Consider the following 23,841-nt stretch of genomic DNA (forward strand, 5'->3'; position numbering starts at 1 on the left):
TCAGTAACACAAAAGCATTTTAGTATCTTTTTCTCCATGATTGGATATACAAAGCTAACGGAAGTAACGCATTCTTCTGCTGTAAAGACGGATGGAATATATCAAAATCCACTCGCTGGATTTTCTTTAAATAGTCCTCTAGGGAAACCTGGAAAAAGAAAACAGTGGTCACTAGATCTTAAAATGACCAAATTTCCTAGACAACCTAAAGAAGAAATAGGTCAACTTGGGCCACAGAGTGAGAACTTGCCTCAATAAAACAATGAAAAAGGTAGAGGTGACAGCTCAGGCCTGCGATCTGGGTGCTGAGGAGACTGGGGGAGGAGGATGGAATCAAGGCCAGTCTGGGCTACACAGTAAGACCTTGTTCCAAAGAAAGAGTGTAAGTATTAAAGCTATTTTGGTTTCTTGAGGTGATACTATATGAGGAAAAAAATTTTTCTCCAGAGTCTCTTTATGTAGCCCCAGCTGGCCTATAACTCATTATCTAGACCAGGCTAGCCTTGAATTCACAGAGATCCTCCTGACTCTGCCCCCTGAGTGCTGGGACTGAAGCTGTGCACCATCATAACTGGGCAAGTTGAAAATGTCTTAAAGGGGCTGGAGAGATGGCTCAGTGGTTAAGAGTGCTGCCTGTTCTTCCAAAGATCCTGAGTTCAAGTCCCAGCAACCACACGGCGGTTCACAGCCATCTGCAATGTGATCTGATACCGTCTTCTGGCCTGCAGGTGTATATGCAGGCAAAACACTGTATACATAATAATAAATCAATAAATCTTGAAAATGTCTTAAAGATTGGAGCTTGAGTCACTGGAGTCATCAGCGGTGCTCCAAAACGAGAATTTCCAGAGAATTCCAGAGGAAATAAAGACACTTCCCAGAAGCATCTACAACAGTAAAGGTATAACTAGCAAGAAGGTATAACACAGTAAAGCCAGTACTATGAATGACCTCTTCTGACTATATGTGTGTGTGTACATATATGTATACGTATATGTATGTGTGTATATTATTATATATATGATATATACATAATGTTTTGCTCAAGGCCTGGGCATTGGAGAAACTGTTCACCTGACCATATTACTGGCTTCTGAGGAATTAGAAAAAGAGATGCCCACCTAGGGGGGTAATGTTGGAGGCCGAATGGCCAACATGTGTGAGAGCCTGAGTTTGAAACCAAAGCCAAAAATTAAGTAATTTTTTTCTTCTTTGTAATAGTTTGTATTGGATACTAGATAATACTTTGTATTAGATAATTATTAATTATCACCAGGTATCCCAGGCTAGCCCCAAGCACACAATCATCTTCTTCTACCCTCTGGAGTAGTGGGATTACAGTGCACACCACCACAAACAGAAAAACAACCAAGGAAAATGAAACATCTCCAAATGCCGTGTGTCATGAAACTGACTGTTCATTTTTATTTTATTTTTTCCTTTGCATTGAATTTTTTTATTAATTTATTCATGTTACATTTAAATTGTTATCCCATCCCTTCTATCCTCCCATTCCTCCCTCCTTCCTGCTTTCACCCTATTCCCCTCCCCTAGGTCTATGACCTCCTCCCCCACTATATGGTCATAGGCTACCAAGTCTCATCTTGGTAGCCTGCTATCCTTCCTCTGAGTGCCACCAGGTCTCCCCATCAAGGGGACGTGGTCAAATACTGGGCACCAGAGTTCATATGAAAGTCACCGCTCTCCACTCAACTGTAAAGAATGTCCTGTCCCTTGGCTAGATCTGAGTAGGGGTTCAATGTTTACTGCATGTATTGTCTTTGGTTGGTGCCATAGTTTGAGCAGGACCCCTGGGCACCGATCTGTCCATTTCTAGGACCCTCTGGTTCCTTCTATTTCCCCATTCTCCCCTACTTCTCTCTCCTAGAATCCCAATAGGATGTCCTCCCCTCTGACCCACTTTCCTGGTAAGTGAAGACTTTCATGGGACTTGCCCCTTGGCCTAGTGTCCAGATATAAGTGAGTACACACCATGTGAGTCTTTCTGCTTCTGGGTTAATTCACTCATTATGATCCTTTCTAGTTACATCCATTTGTCCACAAATTTTGGGAATTCCTTGTTTTTAATAGCTGAGTAGTATTCCATAGTGTAAATGTAGCACAGTTTCTTTATCCATTCTTCTACTGAGGGACACTTAGGCTGTTTCCAGGTTCTGGCTATTATGAGCTGACCATTCATTTGTAAAGATTTGCTTATTTATTTATGGGGACCCACACAGTAGCTGCAGTGGCACAAAGGGCGCCACATCCCCTGAGCTGCATTTATGGCTGGGTGTGAGCTGTCTGACACAGGTGCTGGAAATTAAACTCAGGTCCTCTGCAAGAGCAGCAGGTGCTCTTAACCACGGCACATCTCTCCCGTCCCTCAGGCTGACCTTTACAAAAATGTTTTGAAGTTTAGTCGGTCTCCTTGTTCTTGGTAGGAAACAAGATTTTTGGACAAAAAGAATAATCATGGGTTCCTAAAAAAGTCACCATTACCCATCACCTATCACGTAAGGATGAAGGCAAGATGGAAATACATAATATACCTTAATATTTGGTTGTCGTTTTGGCTAGTTTATAAAATTTCACTAGGTTTTTTGTTGTTGTTGTTTATTTTTGTTGGATGTTTTTTGTTGTTGTTTGGTTGTTTTGTTTTTGTTTTTGTTTTTTTACAGACAGGGTTTCTCTGTGTAGCCTTGACTGTCCTGGACTTACTTTGTAGACCAGGCTGGCCTTGAACTTAGTAGCCAAGGATGGCCTTGAACTCCCAATCCTCCTACTTCTGCCGCCCAAGCACTGTCATTCCTCACAGGTGTGCAGGACCACAATTCATGACATTCATGACCCAGATCGTGAAGGCTGGCTTAGCTAGTCAGGCATTCTACCAACTGAGCTACATGCCCGCCCTTAGCAGCCACCACTCTGTGAAACACCAGACGTCACTTCATTTCCCTCTCCATGATTCTGAGAGGCCACAAGCCCTTCTCAGACAACATCCACAGTGCCCGCTGGAGTTCTGCAGCACAAGACTGGGTACGGGTCAAACAGGAATTAATTAGGCCTCCAGCTTTATTTCACTCTAATTTCTACTGTGCACTATGACGTGTGTGATCCCAAGAGTGCACAAGCGTGCCGAGCTGTGTGTGTGCGGTCAGAGGTGTCAGTTCTCTCACTACGCCATGATCCAGATCAAGCTGGCACCACACGCTCCTCTACTCACTCCCTGGCCACCACCCTGACCCCTCTGCTGAGAACTTTGTGGGTTGGTTCTCTCGTACCTCTGCGTGCCTTCTAGGGGTCCAGCTCAGATCAACGGGCTTATACAAGAAGCACCTTTACCTGCTGAGCCATCTCACAGGCCTGCAGCAGGGAATCCAAGCCCAGGAAGCTACTTCTTAATACACAAGGTTTCCAGGTTATTCCAATGTAGCCAGCTCAACAATGACCTGTGAGCCGGTGTGACTCCATGGTCAGGTTACCATGGAGACACTCCCACAAGGGGCTTTCTTCTATAATTCCCATTTCATTGAGTGTAACTGAGGAACATGAGGATTATAGATATTAAGGCCCCATGGCTAGAAAGCGACAGAGTAGAGTAAGCACGATGTAGCGTGGTCGCAGAGGCTATGCTAATGACAGCATAGAAATGCAGATGTCACCACCACAGACTAATCAAGCCATTCTGTGGTAGGGAAACAGAACCAAGAGAAGCGCACTGGGGACTTCTCATAAGAAACCAGAAACCAGAAATGGCTGGGCATGGTGGCGCAGCCTTTAATCCCAGCACTCGGGAGGCAGAGGCAGGCAGATCACTGTGAGTTCGAGGCCAGCCTGGTCTACAAAGCGAGTCCAGGACAGTGAAGGGCTACACAGAGAAACCCTGTCTTGAAAAACCAAAGAAAAAAATGAAAAAAGAAACAAGAAATGGGCCTAGCCTCCTCACTCACTAGTCACCCCGCCTTTGCTGAAGCACTCACCGTCTGAAGAAAAGCAGGAAACGCTTCTGAGGGAATGCTTCCGTGGAAGGACCTCGCCTTAAAGGGAGAAGGAAAGAAATGGGTTGGAGTGCTTCGGAAACAGCCTCATGCTGAGGATGAGACAGGACAAGGGCAGCTCACAGAAGCCAGAGAACAGCTCACCTCCGGCTGCCCAAGGCTAGCATCAAAGCCTCAGGGACCAAGCAAACAACTCTGTCATAGAAAACCCTCGGTTTGGCTTAGCTGTGGCATTTCCCTACTCCCTGACTGTGGTAACAATCCCAACACTTCCTAACTCAGTCTCCTGTTCAGGTGCACAGATGACCCTCCAGCTAGCATTCCTGCCTCTGATTCACTCAACACAGATGATTTATGTCTTTACATCACTATTTCCCTTTCCCCTGGATTAAATCCCTAGTGATCAGGCACCAGCTCTTCTTCCTGAAACACAAATGTCTTTGTATTTGAGCCCTAAGCTCAATTCAGCCTGACTCCCGGCTCTTCCGGGCTATGAACCACTTACCTTTCCAGGTCTTCATTTGTAACCAAGGCTGTACATTGTTTTAGATTAGGAGGGCACATCCTGCATCCACTTCCTGACTGTACACCACAGTGTTACACCCAACAGCACACTCAGATTGCTCCTAGGTCACCCACGGCCACACCCAATGGTCACCTCTTCCTGGCCTCTGCGCAGCACTGGAATGTTGGTGCCTCTTTCTTCTCTGCTCTCAGGGTGCAGGTGCCGGTGCTCCTGCTCAGCCCTGTACCTTCTTCCTGAGAATGGCCCTGGCTCCTCGCTGATGAATGGATGCGGCCTCACACCTGTCCCTCATCCTCACCTAGAGGCATCTCCTTGAGCAGCAGCATCTAGACTTACAGCTTTGACAGTAAGTAACCTTTTACACGGTGACTCTGACTCTGACTTTCCAAAGTCACAATCCTGCATCCTCTCCAGTAGGCCATCTTGTAAATGTTTTTATTTTCTCAGATGAGGGGATGAGATGAGAGCCATGGCAAGCTTTACTAATACATGGCTTGGGCTGAGCCCAGAGTGCTTCTAACTACCCTTAGGCCCAGGCCTGGAAGGTTCTAGTCTCTGTTCAATGTAATCTTCTGCAACCCCACACCTTGAAGGCTTCAGCTTCCAGTCTCTGTTGCTAACCTAGGCCTAGAATGTTTTCAGCATCAGAGACTTATTGCTGGATAAACTCACCCTTTTCAGTTCTTTCTGAACTCTGGCTAGCTGGTTCAACTCAGCTGTTCTGACTCAAAACTATTCTCCAAGCTGACTTATTCAAATGGACTTCTCTCTGCTTCTCACTGAATTGCCTTGCTTGGGAAAAACTGCCTCTGAACTCTACGAACTGAACTGACTTTATCAAGCTCAGCTGAAGTGCACCAAATTATACTGTGTTGACTGCATGAACTCTACTGTATTCCTGTACTGTACTCTACACCTTGACTGTACTGTTTGACCAACTCGCTCGGCGCTCCTCTTAGGTAGTCAGCCTCTCTCTCTCTCTGTCCCCATCTGTTTCGTCTCCCTCTGTCTCTCTGTCTCTGTCTCTAATTTCTCACTGGGCCTATCCTATCTCTGATTCATTCTGTCAAATCTTTCTCTGATTCGTCACTTTGTCTGTCCCTCAATTAGATGGTATTGCTTGGGATTAAAGGTGTGTATAAAAGCAGGTCTATATTCCAGCCAGAGGGATTGAAGGTGCATACTACAGCATATCTGGATTCCAGCCAGATCACACAGACCTCTTGTCTGAATAGCCAAGTTGCTGGATTAAAATTCCTCTGCACTATCTCCCTAAATTATAACCAGAACAAAGATCATCACCAATCATCCCTGAGTGGCAGCAGTGTGGCCTACATGTGAGCACACTGTGCAGCCTTTGACTTGTCTCCTCTCCATCTTGCCATAGTTAGTCAGTTACCAAGACCCACTGTGGGTGTGGGCGTATACATACCAATGCCTCTCTCTCCAAATAGCCCCTTTTCCTTTCCCTAAGTGGCTCTAACTTGTGGGAAGCCCTGGGTACTACTAACATAGGCACAGCCATGTCAAGCCCCACCACTACCCACTAAAACGGCAAAGCAGTTCCTGACTCAGGCTCAGAGAAATGACAAACCTTCCCTGCTGTGTGTTCAAATGTTGACACGATGTGCTGATGTTTATGGCCTGAGACTGCTCTCCTACAGAGACCTCCCACTGAGGCTAGCTAACCCTTCCTGCTGGTGCTGGACACAATGAACACTGAATTCCTGGTGAGCAGTAGTTGCCCTCCATCAGAGCCAGCACAGACCATCTGATTCTAGTTTTTTCTTTTTTGTTTTAATTTAAATATTTTATTTAATTTTAATGTATGTGCATTGGCATAAGGGTGTCACATCTTGGAGTTACAGACAGTTGTGAGCTGCCACATGGGTGCTGGGAATTGAACAATCGAAATTCCTACCCACAATAAAGAGCAAAATCCTGCTACCGCAGTACTAATGCTACAGCTTTACTCAGTGCTGATAAAAACTTAACTTATATTGCACTTACTACACGGCAGCTTTGTATGTTACCTCATTTATCTAACTCTTTGAGCTAGGAGGTAATATGATTCTCCTAGTTATGTGGAACTGAGGCATGGTGGAATTGTTGTTTGTTTGCTTGTTTTTTTCCAAGAAGGATTTATCTGTATAGCTTTGGCTATCTCCGACTTGCTTTGTAGACCAGGCTGGCCTTGAACGCAGAGATCTGCCTGCCTCTGCCTCCTGGGTGTGGAGATTCGAGGCATACGACAGCAGACCCAGAACCACGGTGGTTCTTCAAGCCGCTGCTCCAAACCTATTTCCTAGGATTGGACTTCATACAACCAATAAGCCAGCAGCTTTCAATCCTGACTATTTAAAATCACTCAGAGGCCAAGGATGCTAGCTCAGTAGCAGCTTTCCTAGCATGTCGAAGACCTTAAGGTTTACTCTCCATATTCCACAACTAATACATATTTTAATTTTATTATCGTTTCATTTAATTTTTCTTCAGCTTTTTGCTCTTTTTTTAATTTTTATTTTTATTTTATTTTTTTTAAGATTTTTGAGACAGGGTTTCTCTGCACAGCCCTTACCATCCTGGAACTCCCTCTGTAGACCAGGCTGGCTTCAAACTCAGAGATCCACCTGCCTCTAGGATCAAAGGTGTAGGCCACTATGCCCAGCCACAACAAATACATCAGCAAAACACTTTGGAAATTATACTTCTCAGTTTAGGTTACTCTACCAATCTCCAAGGAGAGAGGCCTAAAGCTTGGGGAGGTAGACAGATCTTTGTGATTTGAAGCTAGCTTGGTCGTTACAGTGAGTTCCAAACCCCTCCTCAGGAGCAAATGCTTAGAGCACTAAAATGGAGTCAGCTGTCACAGAGTCAAATGAAAATAAATTTCAGGGTGAAAAAATATCAAAAAGGAATAAGAGCAAGAGTTAAATGACTGAAATATGGAAAGGTGGCGATTCCTTCCCAGGGATCGTCCCAGTGGAGTGTCTAGGACACAATTAAACAGGAGGAACAAGTCCGGGTGATGTGCGCGCCCACAGGATAGGAACCAGGAAATCTGGGCCTGTGAGCCCAGCTGTAAACTCAGCCGTAAATTCAGCTGTAAGCCAGATGTAAGCCCAGCTGTGAACCCAGCTGTAAATTCAGCTGTAAGCCAGATGTAAGCCCAGCTGTGAATTCAGCTGCAGCAGCAACAAGCCAGAGCATTAACAGAGCAACTGAGACCCACCAGCTGCAGATGGGGTCTAGGAGGGGAGGAGGCACAGTCTGTGGATGAGCAGAGGAGCTCATGTGAGAAAGCTGAGGCGCTTCACTCACAGAAGTGTGTGTCTGTCCCTCAGCTGAGCGTGGAAAGGGATTTTTCTAGAGTAGAAAAGTTGTCAATAGTCCCTGAGGTAAACCCTGGAATCCAAAGAACAATGGAACAAAAACTGCCAAAATAAGAGGCCATAATAAACTATAGAAATGCTGTCATACATGTTAATCCATAGCTGCCATGGAGACAGCCCTATCTGGCAGTGATAACTGCCTAAGTGACTGGGAAGAGGCTACTCACATGCTTTAGGTGCAAGTGTGCCTGGCTGGCAATGTCATAAACCACATCTCTCATGTTTTTATCTTGGTTCCTCCGAAGGAAGTCCTCTTGTGAAACACCATGCTGTGAGGAAAACATAATGTGAGGAATATATATGCACATTTAAAACCAATATTGTTTAAGTGAACAGCAGGCAGACAGCATATATAGGATAAAGGCCTTTTTAAAATTTGTGTGTAGGGGAGTATGCGAGGCTCAATCTTGCTTGTCAGCTTGATTGGCTATATAATCAACTAAGACATGCCTGTAGCTGGGCCTCTGAGGGTGTTCCCCTGAAGGATTAGCTAAGGTGGGGAAGATGGTCTTGCAGATGGGTGTTTGAATGAAAAGTAGTTTCTGTTTTTGCCTGCCACCTTTGCTCCTTGCTGGTGAGTGCATCTACCACTGCTGCTGCTGCTGAGTTCTGCCACGGTGCTGCCATGCCTCCCTGACACTGGAGGCCAGTGTCTCTGGACTTGAGATGCGCACTAAAGACCTGCAGCTCTCCAGGCCTTCAGTGCCAGGCTGGGACTCCCCAGCCATGGGGACTGACTAGGTCCTCATCTTCTCCAGTGTGCAGGCAGCCATTGTTGGACTACTCAGTGTCCATGATGCAAACCAATGTCATAAGCCCCCTCTGGGATATATATGCATTCTACTAGGTCTGTTTCTCTAGAAAAACCCAACTAATTCAGTGTGTGTGATGTACGCAGAGAGAGAAAACATAACAAAATACAGAAAGATTAAAAGGGGGGCTGGAGAGATGGCTCAACACTGAAGAGCACTTGCTGCTTTTGCAGAGGACTCAGGTTCTGTTCTTACCACCCACATCTGGAGTCTCAGAAACTCTTGCTTCAGAGGACCCTAGACTCTCTTCTGGCCTTCGCAAGCATCCATGTGCACGTACATATTCACACATACATACATACACATCAATAAATATAAATATTTTTAAAATGTTTGCCAGGCATGGTGGCACACGCTTTTAATCCCAGCACTTTGGGAGGCAGAGGCAGGAGTATCTCTGTGAGTTCAAGGCCAGCCTGGTCTACAAAGCCAAATCCAAGACAGCCAGGGTACACAGAGAAACCCTGTTGGTGGGGAGGAGGGGGGGGGGTTATTTAAAGGGGCAGAGAATAAAGAACCTATTTCTGATAAACTTTTTTTTTTCTGTTTTTTTTTTTTAAAGACAGGTTTTCTCTGTGTAGCCCTGGCTGTCCTGGAATTTGCTCTGTAGACCAGGCTGGCCTCAAAGCCAAAGATTCTGGAATTGAAGGCATGTGCCACCACTCCCCAGCTCTGATTAACATTTTGGTTTTTTTTTTCAAGACAGGGTTTCTCTGTGTAGCCTTGGCTGTTCTGGACTCACTTTGTAGACCAACTGGATCATGGTGATCCTCCTGCCTCTGCCTCCCTAGTGCTGGGATCAAAGGCACGCGCCACCTCACCCAGCTTCGGATAAACATTTTTACAAGACATATTCCAGCTGGGTGAGGTGCCAATGCCCGTAACGCCAGTGTTTGTGGAGACAGGAAGATCAGAAGTTCAAGGTCACCCTAAGCTACATAAAGAGTCAAGAGTTCAGTCTGAGCTACCAGAGACCTTGTCCTCCCCAAAACAAAATCCACCAAAAAAATTCCTACCAATAATATAAAATAACAAATGGGCAGGTGAGGTTACTACAACCACCGACAGGAGTCAGTCATCGGCATGGACCTGCAGGGTACCAGGCCCTCTTACTGCAGCCCCTCCAGACACCTATGTGCCTGACATGTAAGGGTCCATCTCTGACCAGGGCAAGGGCAAGAAGCGATGTGCCTCATCTTCAACCAGCCGCGAACAAACTAAACAAAACAAAGAGCAGCCGCCCTCCTGGTGTCCCCAGGGGAGCGCTGGCAGGTTACGGCCCACCTGCACACAGACATCCATGGGCAGGAACACTCTTCTCCTGCTACTGTGATAGGGCGTTGCTCTCAAGCACGTGACAATGCCTTGCGCCTTCCCGATGTGGCTTGCAGCATGATCTGCATGAAGATCCTTCACGCCTACAATTACAGACACCAAACAGGGTGTCATGCTCCATTGTCCTCGAAGCAAAACAAATCAAGAGAAACAGCGCATGACATCATCTGAACCCAGGAAAGGTATTCATCCTGCTTGACAGCTGGAAAATAGGATTTAGGAGGGAAACTGGGTGCCAGGGATCTTCCTGCTGGAAAACTCCGCTTGCTAATTCCAGCTTTAGCACACCAAGAACACACCTCAGCATTAATCAGAAAATGCTACAAGTGTTTCTCATTTCTTCCCTCTAAGCAATTTCAAACAACCTTACTTTTAGGATGCAGCCATGCAGGCCTGGAGCATGCAACAGGGGCTGTAACCTGGGGGTGACATCAAGTCAGACCACCCTCTTTAAATGAGGTAATGTTGTCCTCCGCCCCAATAATTTCCTTCTTCAGTAAGGTGCCACCAGCTTAGAAAAAGGCCACAAGAAAGCACCCTTCCAATGCTTTTAAAGAAGAGGAGAAAGAAAAATCTCATAAAAATTTTAAGTGTATTTTTATTCTGGTCCCCCTTCCCCCTGCCACCATGGGAGAGAATTAAAGGAGGTGCTGGGTAAACGGGAAACCGTGGGCAGCACCAGTATCACCCACAGCACTCCCATGAGCACCTACTGCCTCTCTGAGAGTCTGAGCAGTTGGACGCGTCTGCATTCTGGAAGAAATATAAATGCACAAATAATAGAGACGTTCGCTTTTCTTCCTATTAAAAACAAAAGTTGGCTGATGGCCTCAGCAGGCAGATTTCAGTAAGTTCAAGAACAGCTTGGTCTACATGCTGAGTTCCAGGCCAGCCAGGGTTATAGCATGAGAGCCTGTCTGAAGAATAAATACACAAGCGTTGCAGCAAGACACCATAGTGCAGGCTTGTAATCAACACGTTTGGGGAGGCTGAGGCAGAAGAGTTGCCTCTAGCTCAAGACCAGCCTACGCCACACAGTGAAACCTTGTCTCAAATGGGAGAAATGTGTTACTGTATGAACAACACAAAGAAAAAATTCAAAGTGCAATCAGAGGTGGAAAGTAGAAAAGCAACTCACCCAGCACCTCCAGTGTCAGGTAAAGAAGAGAACTCTGCGTGTTCTCGGCATAATTTTCAAGTTCCTGGATACTGCGATATGCTTTGTCATCCAGATTTTTTTCCTGAAGTCAAAGAAAATGCAAATGAAATGAAATGAATTATTTTTTATAATAAAAGTGCTATTTTTTATATTTTGTCTTCTGCTCATTGGTGTTTTGCCTGCACATCTGTCTGTGTGAGGGTGTCAGAAGCCCTAGAGCTGGATTACAGACAGCTGTGATTGCCACGTGGATGCTGGGAATTGAGCCCTGGTCCTCTAGGAGAGCAGCCAGTGCTCTTACCCACTGAGCCATCTCTCCAGCCCCAAAAGTGCTTTTTCCTCCCAAAATAAATAAGAATATTACTTAACAGATTTGTCTAGTGAAAAATTAAAATTAAAATATAGCTAGGTGGGCTGGAGAGATGGCTCAGTGGTTAAGAGCACTGGCTGCTCTTGCAGAGGACTTGAGTTCAATTCCCAGCAACCACATCAGGTATTTCATAAATGCCTGTAACTCTAGCTCCAGGGGATCTGACACCCTCTTCTGGCTTCCAAGAAACACCTCTATACATGTGGCATACACACACACACACACACACACATACACACATACCCCTAAATAAAAAAAAATTTTTTTTTTGAGACAGGATCTCTCTGTGTTCTGTGTTAGCCTTGGCTGTCCTGGAGTCACTTTGTAGACCAGGCTGGCCTCAAACTCACAGTGATCCACCTGCCTCTGCCTCCCAAGTGCTGGGATTAAAGGTGTGCGCCACCACGCCCGGTCCTAAAAATAAATTTTTATTTTTTGGTTTTCGAGACAAGGTTTCTCTGTGTAGCCTTGGCTGTCCTAGACTCACTTTGTAGACCAGGCTGGCCTCGAACTCACAGCGATCCGCCTGCCTCTGCCTCCCGAGTGCTGGGATTAAAGGTGTGTGCCACCACGCCCGGCTAAAAATAAATTTTTAAAAATTTAAGAAATATATGTATATATAGCTAGACATGGGACTGTGGTTAAGATTAATTGCTGTTCTTGCAGAGACCCCAGGTTCTGTTCTTAGCATGTCAGGGGATCCAATACCCTCTGACCTCCTCAGGCACACCTGCATATGCTGTACAAAACGTTCATACATATAAAACAAAATATTTTACATATATTTTTCATTCAACATATTTTTTAAAAAATTCTAACAAATGCCAGGCCAGCCAGGGCTACACAAGAACCTGTCCCAAAAAACAAGAATAGTTCTCCCATCAAAGTTTTATATGTATGCTGACAAATCACCTCATAAAATAAGGCTCGGCAACAGTGTGAATGCACAAACCCCTCGGGCATGGGTGCTTCACTTTCCCAGGTTGTTATTGGTCATGTGTGCATCTTCTGTACAGAAATGTGTAGGAGGGTGTTTTATTGTTGAGCTCAGAGTTCCCGATATACTTTAGATATTAGGTATTTACTAGGTAAGTAACTGACAGCGCATTTCCCGTTCTTCTAGGTTTCAACCTTTTGAAGCTTTTAGCTGTAAGGAATTTTAACTTACCTCTTTTTTATTACGTGTTTTTGATACCATATTTAAGAAGCCATCACCAAACTTCAAATCACAAAGATTTACAGTCTACATCAGTGTTTCCTCCAAACAGTGTTTGTTTCTTGGGTCTCCATGGGCCATCAAACTACACTGCTGACTTTCATAAGTCAGTGTGGGCCAGCGTCCTGACTCAGTCTGTGTATTTACTTACTTCTATCTCTGAGACAAGGTCTCAGGAACCCAAGCTGCCTTCTAACTATGAATGTGCCTAAGCATGGCCTTGAACTCTTGCCCTTACATACCAAGTGCTGGAGTTAGGGACCTGCACCACAAACCTAGGTGGATTCCTTCTTTTGTAGATGTGTGCCCTGTGGTCCCAGCACCACCTGTTGAAAACCTTTCCCACTGAATCGTCCAGATACTCTTATCTCTCAGCTGACTATAAATGTATGGATTATATCTGCTTTATATTCTTATTTTTTGGTTTTTCAAGACAGGGTCTTACTATGCAGCCCTGGCTGTCCTGGAATCACTCCGCAGACCAGGCTGGCCTCAACTCAGAGACCTGTCTGCCTCTGCCTGCTGGAATTAAAGGCATGTACCACCACCACCTGGCTTGCTTTTAATTTTTTGTAATTAATTAATTGATGTCTACATATATGAGGGCGGGTGTAGCTGTTCCATGTGGACATGTAGAGGTCAGAGGACAACTCTGGGAAGTCAGTTCTCTATTGCTACCTTGTGGGCTCAAGGGGTCAAATTTAGGTCACGAGGCTTCTGCAGCAAGTACTTGCTGAGCCTGCCTGCCTGGACTCTGTTTCTGTACCACTGATCTGCGTGACCATCCTATACCAATACCATGGTTTGATTACTACAGATGTATACACACACACACATACACACACACACACACATATATACACATATATACATATTATATACTATATATATAGTTAGGGGGGGTTCAAGGCAGGGTTTCTCTGTGTAGCCTTGGCTGTCCTGGACTCACTTTGTAGACCAGGCTGGCCTCAAACTCACAGTGATCCCGCCTGCCTCTGCCTCCCGAGTGCTGGGATTAAAGGCATACGTCACCACGGCCGGCTTACAGCTATATTTTTCTATAAACAACTTACTGATTGGAGGAGGAGGAGGAGGAGACCATGACAAAGAAGGTGAAACTTAGATAAGGGCTGCTGCAAACCTGTACACTGTTTGAGCAAGCTGGGCGTGCTGGAACACCTGTGACCTGCACTCCAGAGGTAAAACAGGATGATTTGCTGTTCAAGATCACCCTCAGTTCCAGAACTAGCTGTCTACATGAGACCTGGTCTTAAAAAAAAAAAAACTTAAGTCCTTTAATTAGCCTCCCTCCAGACCCTAAATGTTTGGGCTGAGCATGAAGGCACACTCCTGTAACCCAGCACACAGGAGACTGCTACGAGTTCAGGGATAATTAGACTGCTAGTGAGGTCCTGTGTCAAAATATTTTAGGGTAGCTGGGCACAGTGGCGCACGCCTTTAACCCCAGCACCCTGGAGGCAGAGGCAGGCAATCACTGTGAGTTCGAGGCCAGCCTGGTCTACAAAGAGAGTCCAGGACATGCATGGCTACACAGAGAAACCCTCTCTTGGAAAGAAAAAAACAAAAGATACATATGCATGTACTGGTCAAATCACATAACTAGGGTGTACATTGGTGTTTTGACTGGACCTGTATCTGTGAGAGGGTATTGGATCCCCTGGAACAGAAGTTATAGACAGCTGTCAGCTGCCGTGTGGGTGCTGGGAATTGAACCCAGGTTTTCTGGATGAGCAGCCAGTGCTCTAAACTGCTGAGCCATCTCTCCAGCCCTAGGGTTTACCTTTTAAAAAAGTTAAGGAAGTTAATGAAGAGAATTAGAATATACATGAAATATTATTGGATATCTGGACACTGTAGCCTATGTCTGTAATAACACACACACACACACACGTCATAGGTGCTGGTCTTCTGTCTAGGTGCTGGTTTCTGACTCAAGGTAGGGAGTGGGAGTGACAAGTATAGCACAGAGAGGTAATTATGGATAAAATACCTTTGTTCTCTAACTTTCCTTCCTCCAAGAGATTAATAAGCATGCAAAACTTTTCCTCCATGAACAACTAACCTAGAGATTAAAAAGGGAAAAGAATTTAAGACTCGGATAATTCCAACTTACCCTTTCATCAATGATTCTCATAAGCCATCTTTTAGTTAGGTTATGTCTCTTGACAGCCTAAAAAACAAGAGTGTTGTACATTTGAGAAGGTACTAGAAATGATTTCTCTAGACAGAACAAAACACACTAAGCAATGCAAAGATGGGTAAGGCGCACTTGCTGCAACTCTCTAGAGAGGCAGCTGTGCCGAAGAGACATCAGGAGAGAGGCAGTTGTCCCAGAACACACGTCAGGCCTTTCCAAGTAAAGCGACTCTGTAAGGCTTTCCACGCCTTCCTTCCGGCTGTACTGCTGCACCTCTAATGAGTCTACTTCCTTTCTTTCTTCCTTTCTTCCTTTCTTTCTTTCTTTTGAATACTAGGTTCTTTGTTTTTGATATTAAAATATAATTACAGTTGGGCGGTGGTGGCTCACGCCTTTAATCCCAGTACTTGGGAGGCAGAGGCAGGCATATTTCTGAATTCGAGGCCAGCCTGGTCTACAAAGTTCTAGGACAGAAAAAAAAAAAAAGGTTTTCTCTCCTTTCTTCCCTCTCACCCTTCCATATCCAGGCGCCACATTTAAATGAAAGCAGCTGTGGGCTGCTGGTGGCCGCAGCTGACTTTGGTGCTCAGATACTATTTTGAATCTTTCCCTCACAGCACATGGAGTCTCACTAGCAAAAATAAACACTTCCCAAAAAAATGAAGAATGCCTACAACCCCGAGAACCACAGGGCATGGTCCCACACACTCCCCCCAGCACTCCAGAATCTGAGGGAGAAGAATCATCATAAGTTCAAGTCTGAGCTATAGAGTCAGAGCCTGAGTAGCTAGGTAGGTAGATGACTGGTTGATTGATTGATTGATTGATTGATTGACAGACTTCAGTGCCAATGAAGGTGGGGTGGACAAGTGTCCCTCCAGAAGTGACACCTTGAGAATGATATATTTCCTATTAAGTACTCTAGCCAATAATTTATACCCTATATCTAATGAGAAAATATTAGGCAAACCAAAAATGAATGTCCAGAGAGGAAAAAACAAGTTAGGACCCACTATGCTTGTTAAGAAAATGCTGACTGTGGGCGGGGCTGTAAGCCCATTGGTAGAGTGCTTGCCAAGTGTGTGCCAAGTCCTAGCTTTAGTCCTCAGTACCAAAAAACCCCAAAAGAAGTCCATGTCACTTGGGGGTGTGACGAAGCACATCTGTAACTGCAGCATGTGAGATACCGAGGCAGGAGGATTGCTATAAGTTTTAGGCCAGCCTGGCGAACATGGTGAATTCCAAGCCATCCTGGCGATAGTTAGATATGGGGTGGGGTGTGCAAGTAAATTTACTGAATTTACAAGCTGTTCTAACTATATGAGAGATTTGTCTCTAGATTTGGGGGAGAGTGCATGTTTTCTTTTTTGTTGTTGTTTTTTTAGACAGGGTTTCTCTGTGTACCCTTGGCTGTCTTGGACTCACTTTGTAGACCAGGCTGGCCTCGAACTCAGAGATCCGCCTGCCTCTGCCTCCCGAGTGCTGGGATTACAGGCATGAGCCACCACACCTGGTGCATGTTTTCTTTTGAGATGGAGTCTTGTCACACAGCCGAGGCTGGAACTTCAGGTTCTCCTGCCTCCCGAGCGCTGGGATTAGAGTAAGTACTGCTACGCTCAGCTGGAAAAGATTCCATTCTTGGAAGTCCCAAAATACTTAGATTATGGAAATGATGTAAGACAACAAATGAGCTAGAGAAAAGTATTTGTGTGAATGTATATACAGACATACAAACCACACATGTGTCTGTATGTGAACATATTAAAAAGGAGGGAAAAGGAGAGACAACGGGAAGGATAAAGGTGGAGAATGCAAGAGAAGAAGAGAGACACTTGTAAATTTTTGCTTTTGTGTTTTGGGTCTTTCAAAACAGGGTCTCTCTGTGTAGCCTCCGCTGTCCTGGACTCACTTTGTAGAACAGGCTGGTCTTGAGCTCACATCCATGCGCCTGCCTCTGCCTCCCGAGCGCTGGGATTAAAGGTGTGCGCCACCATGCCCGGCCAACACTTGTAAATGTTTAATCAGGACTGGGGATACAGTTCAAGGGTTGTTTTGGTTTGCTTTCTGTCATGGTGATAATAAAATACTCTGACCAAAAGAAACTTAAGGTGGAAAAGGTTCAGTGGCTTACACTTCCAGATCACAGCCCATCACCAAGGCAAGGCAGGAAGTTGAAGCAGAACCACAGAGATATAATGCTCTCAGCTTGCTCACTGGCTTCTGCTCATCTGGCTTCCCCCCCCCCCCCCCTTCTAGACACGGTCCCTCTATTTAGCCCTGGATGTCCTGGACTCTCTTTGTAGACCAAGCTGGCCTTGAACTCACAGAGATCCTCCTGCCTCTGCCTCCCAAGTGCTGGGATTAAAGGCATGCGCCACCATGCCCAGTCGTCAGCTGGCTTTCTTAGTAAAGCCCAGAACCGCCTGCCTAGGGATGGTGCTGCCCACAGTGGGCTGGCCCTCTAAAATCATTAGCAATCAGGACATTGCCCCACAAGAACACCCACAGCCCAAACTGAAGGAGGCAACTCAACTGAGCTTGCATGGACTAAAGTCAGGTTGCAAGGCTTGGTTGGGAAGCCCTTACCTGCTGCTTTTTCCCCCTTTTGTCCTGAGACAGGGTTTCTCTGTGCAGCTTTGGCTGTCCTAGCACTTGCTCTGTAGACCAGGCTGGCCTCAAACTTGGAAATCCTGCCTCTGCCTCCGTGTGCTGGGATGAAAGGCGTGCATGACCACCACCTGCCTGGCTTTCCCTGCTGCTCTTTTAAAGAGCAGTGACACACATTCTGCAGATAAACTGAGAGAAAATCTCCTCGCACAAAAGATTATTGCTTTCCTCCTCTTGGGCTAGATCAGAACTGGCAAAAGGGATGCTGTGCAGACAGAACGGACACGTTCCTACCACTGCATCAAACTGGCAGTTTCTATTCTGAAAACAGACATGTAGAAAATGCATAAACAGTTTGTAATACACAGGCAAAATTCCCTTTTCCACTTAAAAAAATAAAAGAAAAAGAAAGAAAGAGACAAACAAAATACCAGGCCAGCAAGATGCTTTTTATCAGCAAGGTAAAAGGTCCTGCCGAGCAAGCCTGTCCACCTGAGTTCAATACCTCCTCCTTCCTTTTGCTCCAGGAAGGTGGCGAGTAACTAATGCAGCTGACAAGACAGCTCAGACCACTAAAGGAGCCCAAGAAAGTTCAGGGCTGAGCCCACGGTACCATCACCAAACAGGAACTACATCCACCAGGGAGTAGGCTCAAATGAATTCCTGTATATTAAAGCAGTACATGCAGCAGGGCTCAGAGCACACGCCTGTAATCCCAGCACTCAAGAGGCAGAGGCAGGTGGATCACCGTGAGTTTGAGGCCAGCCTGGTCTACAAAGCAAGTCCAGGATAGCCAAGGCTACACAGAGAAACCCTGTCTCAAAACAAACAAACAAACAAACAAACAAAACCAAAAACAAAAAAATGTATGTATGTATGTATGTATGTGTTTATGTGTATATATAATTTTTTTTACCTTCCAGAGCTCAGTGGCCACAGGCTGGTGTGGTGGGTTGTCGTGGTATATATCTTCCACGGCTTTTCTCCAGAACTGCATCCGCATCAGTCCTATGGTTTTCTCAGACACAGAGTCCTTAACCTGTAAACAGAGTTTAAAACCTCTAGGCTGGAGACATAGCTCCATGGTGCAGTACTTGTCTGTCTGATTGGGAACCTCAAAATAGAAACAAACAAATAAAGACAACATACTGTCTGAAAACCAAGTATTACGAGGGGACCTCTGAATTAATCAAACTGTTCTGTACCATTCTTTTTTTTTTTTTTTTTTAAGATTTATTTATTTATTTATTATGTATACAGAGTTCTGTCTGGGTGTGCACCTGCACACCAGAAGAAGTCACCAGATCTCATTATAGATGGTTGTGAGCCACCATGTGGTTGCTGGGAATGGAACTCAAGACCTCTGGAAGAGCAGACCGTGCTCCTAACCGCTGAGCCATCTCCCCATCCTTCTCTATGGTAATTCTTATGGTGACCAATACATGACTATATTTTTTCAGAGCCAACATAAAGTATAAAACTGACTGTAAGCACTGTCCCCTTGATGCTACTCCTCAATATCTTTTATTAGCATGAAAATAAATACATTATTTTATGAGCCAGGTGTGGTGGCTCACGCCTAAGTAGTTAGCAAGGGAAAGAAACCACTAGCAACGACTTTAAGAACATCTAACATGAATTACTCTATTTCTTTTTTTGTTTTGGTTTGGTTTTTTTCAAGACAGGGTTTCTCTGTGTGGCCTTGGCTGTCCTGGACTTTGTCTGTAATCCATGCTGGCCTCGAACTCACATTGATCCACCTGCCTCTGCCCCTCGAGTGCTGGGATCACAGGAGTGTGCCATCACAGCTGGCTACTCCATTCTGTTCAGTATTAAGCACATCCTCCAGCCATCCTGACACAGCATTTTAGGTCATTTTAATACCAGCCTGAGCCAGCTCCACATTGAAAGCCCTCAGTGCAGAAGCAGAGCTCCGACAGTTTGCAGGGAACAGCAGGGAACACAGGTAACTCTCATAATCCCGCCTCCTACAACAAACAGAAACAAAAGAAAAAGGCAGTCAGTCTTCTGTCTCCAAACTGCACACACATTACGGATAAGAGTCAACGGCAACTGATGAAGCTTTGGATCACAGTAGTTCTCAGTTCTTAAGTTATATAAATATTTCTCTTTAAAAAAAAATCTGCTTCTCATCCCAAACATATTAAAAGGAAAATCTTTATTATTTTATTTTTATTTACAAAGCACTTGTAATTGCTTCAGTATATTTTGCTTTTATAAGAATTAAAATGAGCAACAAGCATTCCAGAGGCAGAGGCAGAGGCAGGTGGATGGCTATGAGTTCGAGGCCAGCCTGGTCTACAAAGTGAGTCCAGGATAGCCAAGGCTACACAGGGAAACCCTGTCTCGAGAAATCAAATAAATAAATAAACAAACAAACAAATAAACAAATAAAATTATGAGCAACAAAAGAAGAAAGCAAGCCAGGCATGGTAATGTATGTTTTCAATCCCAGCACTCAGGGAGGCAGACGCAGGTGGATCTTTGTGAATTCTAGGCCAGCCTGGTTTACAAAGCGAGTCCAGGACAGTCAGGGCTACACAGAGAAACCCTGTCTCAAAAAAAAAAAAAAGTAAACAAAAGAAAAAAAGAAACACAATGGCTACTGTGTAGCTCAGAGCTTGCCCAGCATCACCAGGCCCTGAGCTCAGTCTCCAGCACCATAGAGCAAGCATAGCAACCACACAGGGTAGGGCACAGGCAAAGCTGTAAACTCAGCCTTGATGCGGGGAGAACCCCAGCACCTGCCAAACTGGGAAGCAAATGCATTTTCTGGATTTACTTCCCTAGTCAAATCTATGGTAATTTAGTTATTTTAGTAATTCTTAGAAGCCCTTGAAAGCAGGTATTTAAAAACCAGATAGTAGGGCTGGAAATGCCTGAGCAATTAAGAGCACTAACTGCTCCTCCACAGGGCCCTGGTTTGATTCCCAACATCACCCTGGCTAACAACTGTTCCAGGGGGCCTATCTGTGGTATCAGGCATGCACACAGTGTACATACATACATACATACATACATACATACATACATACATACATACATACACACAGGCAAAACACTCATACACATAAAACAAAAACACATCTTTAAAAATAAAAAATACAAGTTCAAGGCCAGCCTGGTCAACAAAAGCAAGTCCGGGATGGCCAAGGCTAAACAGAGAAACCCTGTTCCAAAAAACCAAACCAAACAAAAATAAAAAACAACAACAACAACAAAAGCTAGTGACACAGACCTTTCTTTATTTTATTTTTTATTTTTATTTTTATTTTTTTTGTTTTGTTTGTTTTTTGAGACAGGGTCTGTCTGTGTAGCCTTGGCTGTCCTGGACTCACTTTGTAGACCAGGCTGGCCTCGAACTCACACCGATCCGCCTGCCTCTGCCTCCTATGTGCTGGGATTAAAGGCCTGCGCCACCATGCCCGGCCAGACCTTTCTTTAATCTTGGTACTTGGGAAGCAGAGGCCAGAAGATCTGAGTTCCAGGCCAACCTGGTCTACACAGCCAACCATGGTTGTCTGTCAAAACAAACACACAAACAAAAAAACCATACCAGGTACTACCGTTGGCACTGCAGGGCAAAACGCAGGGGTGTAGAGGGTGGATGTTATTAATCCACAGATGTTCACAGGGCTCAATTCCAAGGCCCACGCCCACACTTCCACCTATGTCTGAGGAGGAACTCCCAGAACTCTTGCCTGTTACCAGGTGGACAAAACACAAGTCAGGAGACTGGTCTAGAAATCTCAGGCAAAACCCTTGTTCCTTTTATATGACACGAAGTGTGACCGTCTATTAAATATGATAATAACCTAACTACGTGCCAGGCATTGATATAAATGCTCTAATTATTAAAGCTTATTTTTTTTAAAGTGCATTTATTTTTATGTGCATGAGTGCTTGGCCTACACATATGTCTATGCACCACGTGCCTACCTAGTGCCCAAGAGCGCCAGAAGAGAGAGTTGGCTCTCATGTGGATGCTGGGAATCGAACCTGGATCCTCCAGATCAGTCTGTGCTCTTAGCTGCTATCTCATCTCTCCAGCTCCTAAATGCTCTAATTCTTACAACCCTTGACGGGAGTCGCAACTTGTAAGGAGCATTAAATAAGTGGCTTTGGAATTTATTTTCGTACACAATGATTAAGTAGTTTCATAAGGCTGGTTTATAGCCAAACCTTGAACAGACGCCCCGCTCCCGCCCCCAAGAAGATGGGTCAGGGGTGTGAAATGCTGTTGATCTAACCCTAGAGCACTCTAGGCAAACACTCTACCAACGGAGCTAAATCCAAAGGCTCTGTAAACTACTTTTAATAGTGCAGACAGAGCACACAGAACCCAGTCACTAAACAGGTATTAAAAGTCACTAGCTGTCAATGAATAAAAAGTGCTACACAAGCCCACGCTTGTAATCCCATCACTCAGGGAGGCAGAGGCAGGAGGATCGCTGTGAGTTGGAGGCCAGCCTGGTCTACAAACCGAATCCCTGACAGCCAAGGCTACACAGAAAAACACTGTCTCGAAACCAAACCATACCAAACCAAAAACTGTTATGCGTGCAAAGGTTGCAGGGTCCCATAAAATTAGGGTTCAGGCAGGGTGACGTGTTGAGCAGAGGAAGAAATCCTGCCAGGATTTTGTGGCTACGGCAACAGGGTGGCTGCCCGCCTCTCCAATTACCCGCACGGAACTCAGCAGAACACCTACTCTCGGGGCTCAGCACCCGGGCTCCCAGCCTCGGGGCTCAGCATGCCGGATCCCCCTGTCTCAGGGCTCAGCACCCCGGCTCGGGGCTCAGCATGCCCGATCCCCCTGTCTCAGGGCTCAGCACCCCGGCTCAGGGCTCAGCATGCCCGATCCCCCTGTCTCAGGGCTCAGGACCCCTGTCCCCCAGGCTCGGTGCTCAGCATGCCCGATCCCCCGTCTCAGAGCTCAGCACCCCGGCTCGGTGCTCAGCATGCCCGATCCCCCTGTCTCAGGGCTCAGCACCCCGGCTCGGGGCTCAGCATGCCCGATCCCCCTGTCTCAGGGCTCAGCACCCCGGCTCGGGGCTCAGCATGCCCGATCCTCCTGTCTCAGGGCTCAGCACCCCGGCTCGGGGCTCAGCATGCCGGATCCCCCTGTCTCAGGGCTCAGCACCCCGGCTCGGGGCTCAGCATGCCCGATCCCCCTGTCTCAGGGCTCAGCACCCCGGCTCGGGGCTCAGCATGCCCGATCCTCCTGTCTCAGGGCTCAGCACCCCCGTCCCCCAGGCTCGGGGCTCGGCACCACCTCCTGCCCCCTAGGCTCGGGGCTCGCGGGGACATCCCCGGGGGCGGCCGCGGCTCACCTCAGCAGCTCTAGGCAGTAGTGATCGGAACCCGGGACGCCCGTGCCGCTGGCCGCCGCCACGCTGCGCCGCACTGCCGAGGGCCCCGGGAGCCGCCGCACACGTTCCCACTCATCCCGAGGCGGCTGGCGACGGAGCAAGCCGGCCAAGCCGAACGGCCTTGGGCCGGGGACGGAACCCAGCATGGAGGTCGCCATGACACCCGCTCCGCGCGCCCTCCGACCCCGAGGCCACGCCCCCGCCACTCAGACCGGAGCCAGGTGTCGCTGTGGTTCCGCTCGTGGGTGATTTGGCTGTCCTCTCCAGCGTCCACCCTCGTGCCTACAAGGCAAAGCTACACAGAGCAAAACAAAACAAAAAATGAGTTTGTCATTCCTCATGCCAAGAGTCAAGTTATCTTGTCACAAGAGCTCCAGTCTTCGTTTGTTTGTTTTCCTTAATGTCAACAGAAATTTATTTCCTCAATACTGAGATCTAACATTTTGGGGGGGTTCTGATGTAGGGATCATCAGAAGACCCTCTTTCTAGGAAAAACAAAACACAACTCTGTGTGTGTGTGTGTGTGTGTGTGTGTGTGTGTGTGTGTGTGTGTGTGTGTACCCTTCTGTTATGCCCAAATTTTGAGAGACTCCCGGAACAGACCACCCAAGAGCTGAGTCCAAATGCAATGGTAAGGAAGTCTTTACTGCAGGTTGGAACCCTGGACACCCCTCCAATGCACGACACAGCAGAGGTAGGGAAGCGGCCCTGAGTCTCAATTGAGACGGGTTTTTAATAGGTTTTAGACAAAGAAATGGGTTTTACAGCATATGATTGGATAACATTTGGGAAGAAAAGCTGCAAGCAGGGAGTTACAAGCCTTGGTGTTTCGTGGTTGGGTAATAGTTGTAGGGCCAAGTTGGCCTATAGAA

The 23,841-nt window shown here is 46.2% G+C and overlaps 1 protein-coding gene across 4 annotated transcripts; it reads right to left on the reverse strand.

Annotated features, from left to right (window-relative positions):
• On the reverse strand, positions 1-23,173 carry NDUFAF6 (NADH:ubiquinone oxidoreductase complex assembly factor 6). Of its 4 annotated transcripts, XM_084798981.1 has the most exons (10): positions 22,931-23,051; positions 21,154-21,298; positions 19,461-19,564; positions 18,493-18,615; positions 14,946-15,002; positions 11,205-11,307; positions 10,016-10,149; positions 8,087-8,188; positions 3,984-4,040; positions 1-148 (listed from the first exon to the last, which is right to left on the reverse strand). In XM_084798981.1, the coding sequence occupies exons 3-10, from the start codon at positions 19,479-19,481 to the stop codon at positions 20-22; spliced, it is 726 nt and encodes a 241-aa protein (XP_084655107.1). In that variant the 5' UTR covers positions 19,482-19,564; positions 21,154-21,298; positions 22,931-23,051; the 3' UTR covers positions 1-19. The 4 variants fall into 4 exon arrangements, with proteins under 4 accessions (XP_084655107.1, XP_084655105.1, XP_084655106.1 ...); XM_084798979.1 differs by lacking the exon at positions 21,154-21,298 and having other exon boundaries at positions 19,465-19,564; positions 22,931-23,173; XM_084798980.1 differs by lacking the exon at positions 21,154-21,298 and having other exon boundaries at positions 22,931-23,071.
• Between the last annotated feature and the right edge of the window lie 668 nt (positions 23,174-23,841).

This window comes from Acomys minous, assembly GCF_964271855.1.
Source record: "Acomys minous genome assembly, chromosome: 1".
In the NCBI taxonomy this organism is placed as follows: Eukaryota; Metazoa; Chordata; class Mammalia; order Rodentia; family Muridae; genus Acomys; species Acomys minous.

Excerpts from the sequence above, each read along its gene's own strand:
- NDUFAF6 (XM_084798979.1), bottom strand. The coding sequence starts at position 23,127 with ATGGCGACCTCCATGCTGGGTTCCGTCCCCGGCCCAAGGCCGTTCGGC. Across the intron at positions 19,565-22,930 it reads TACTGCCTAGAGCTGCTGAG|GAGGCGGGATTATGAGAGTT; the intron begins GTGAGCCGCGGC and ends TGTTTGTTGTAG. Across the intron at positions 4,041-8,086 it reads CACACTTGCACCTAAAGCAT|GCGAGGTCCTTCCACGGAAG; the intron begins GTGAGTAGCCTC and ends TCTCCCTTTAAG.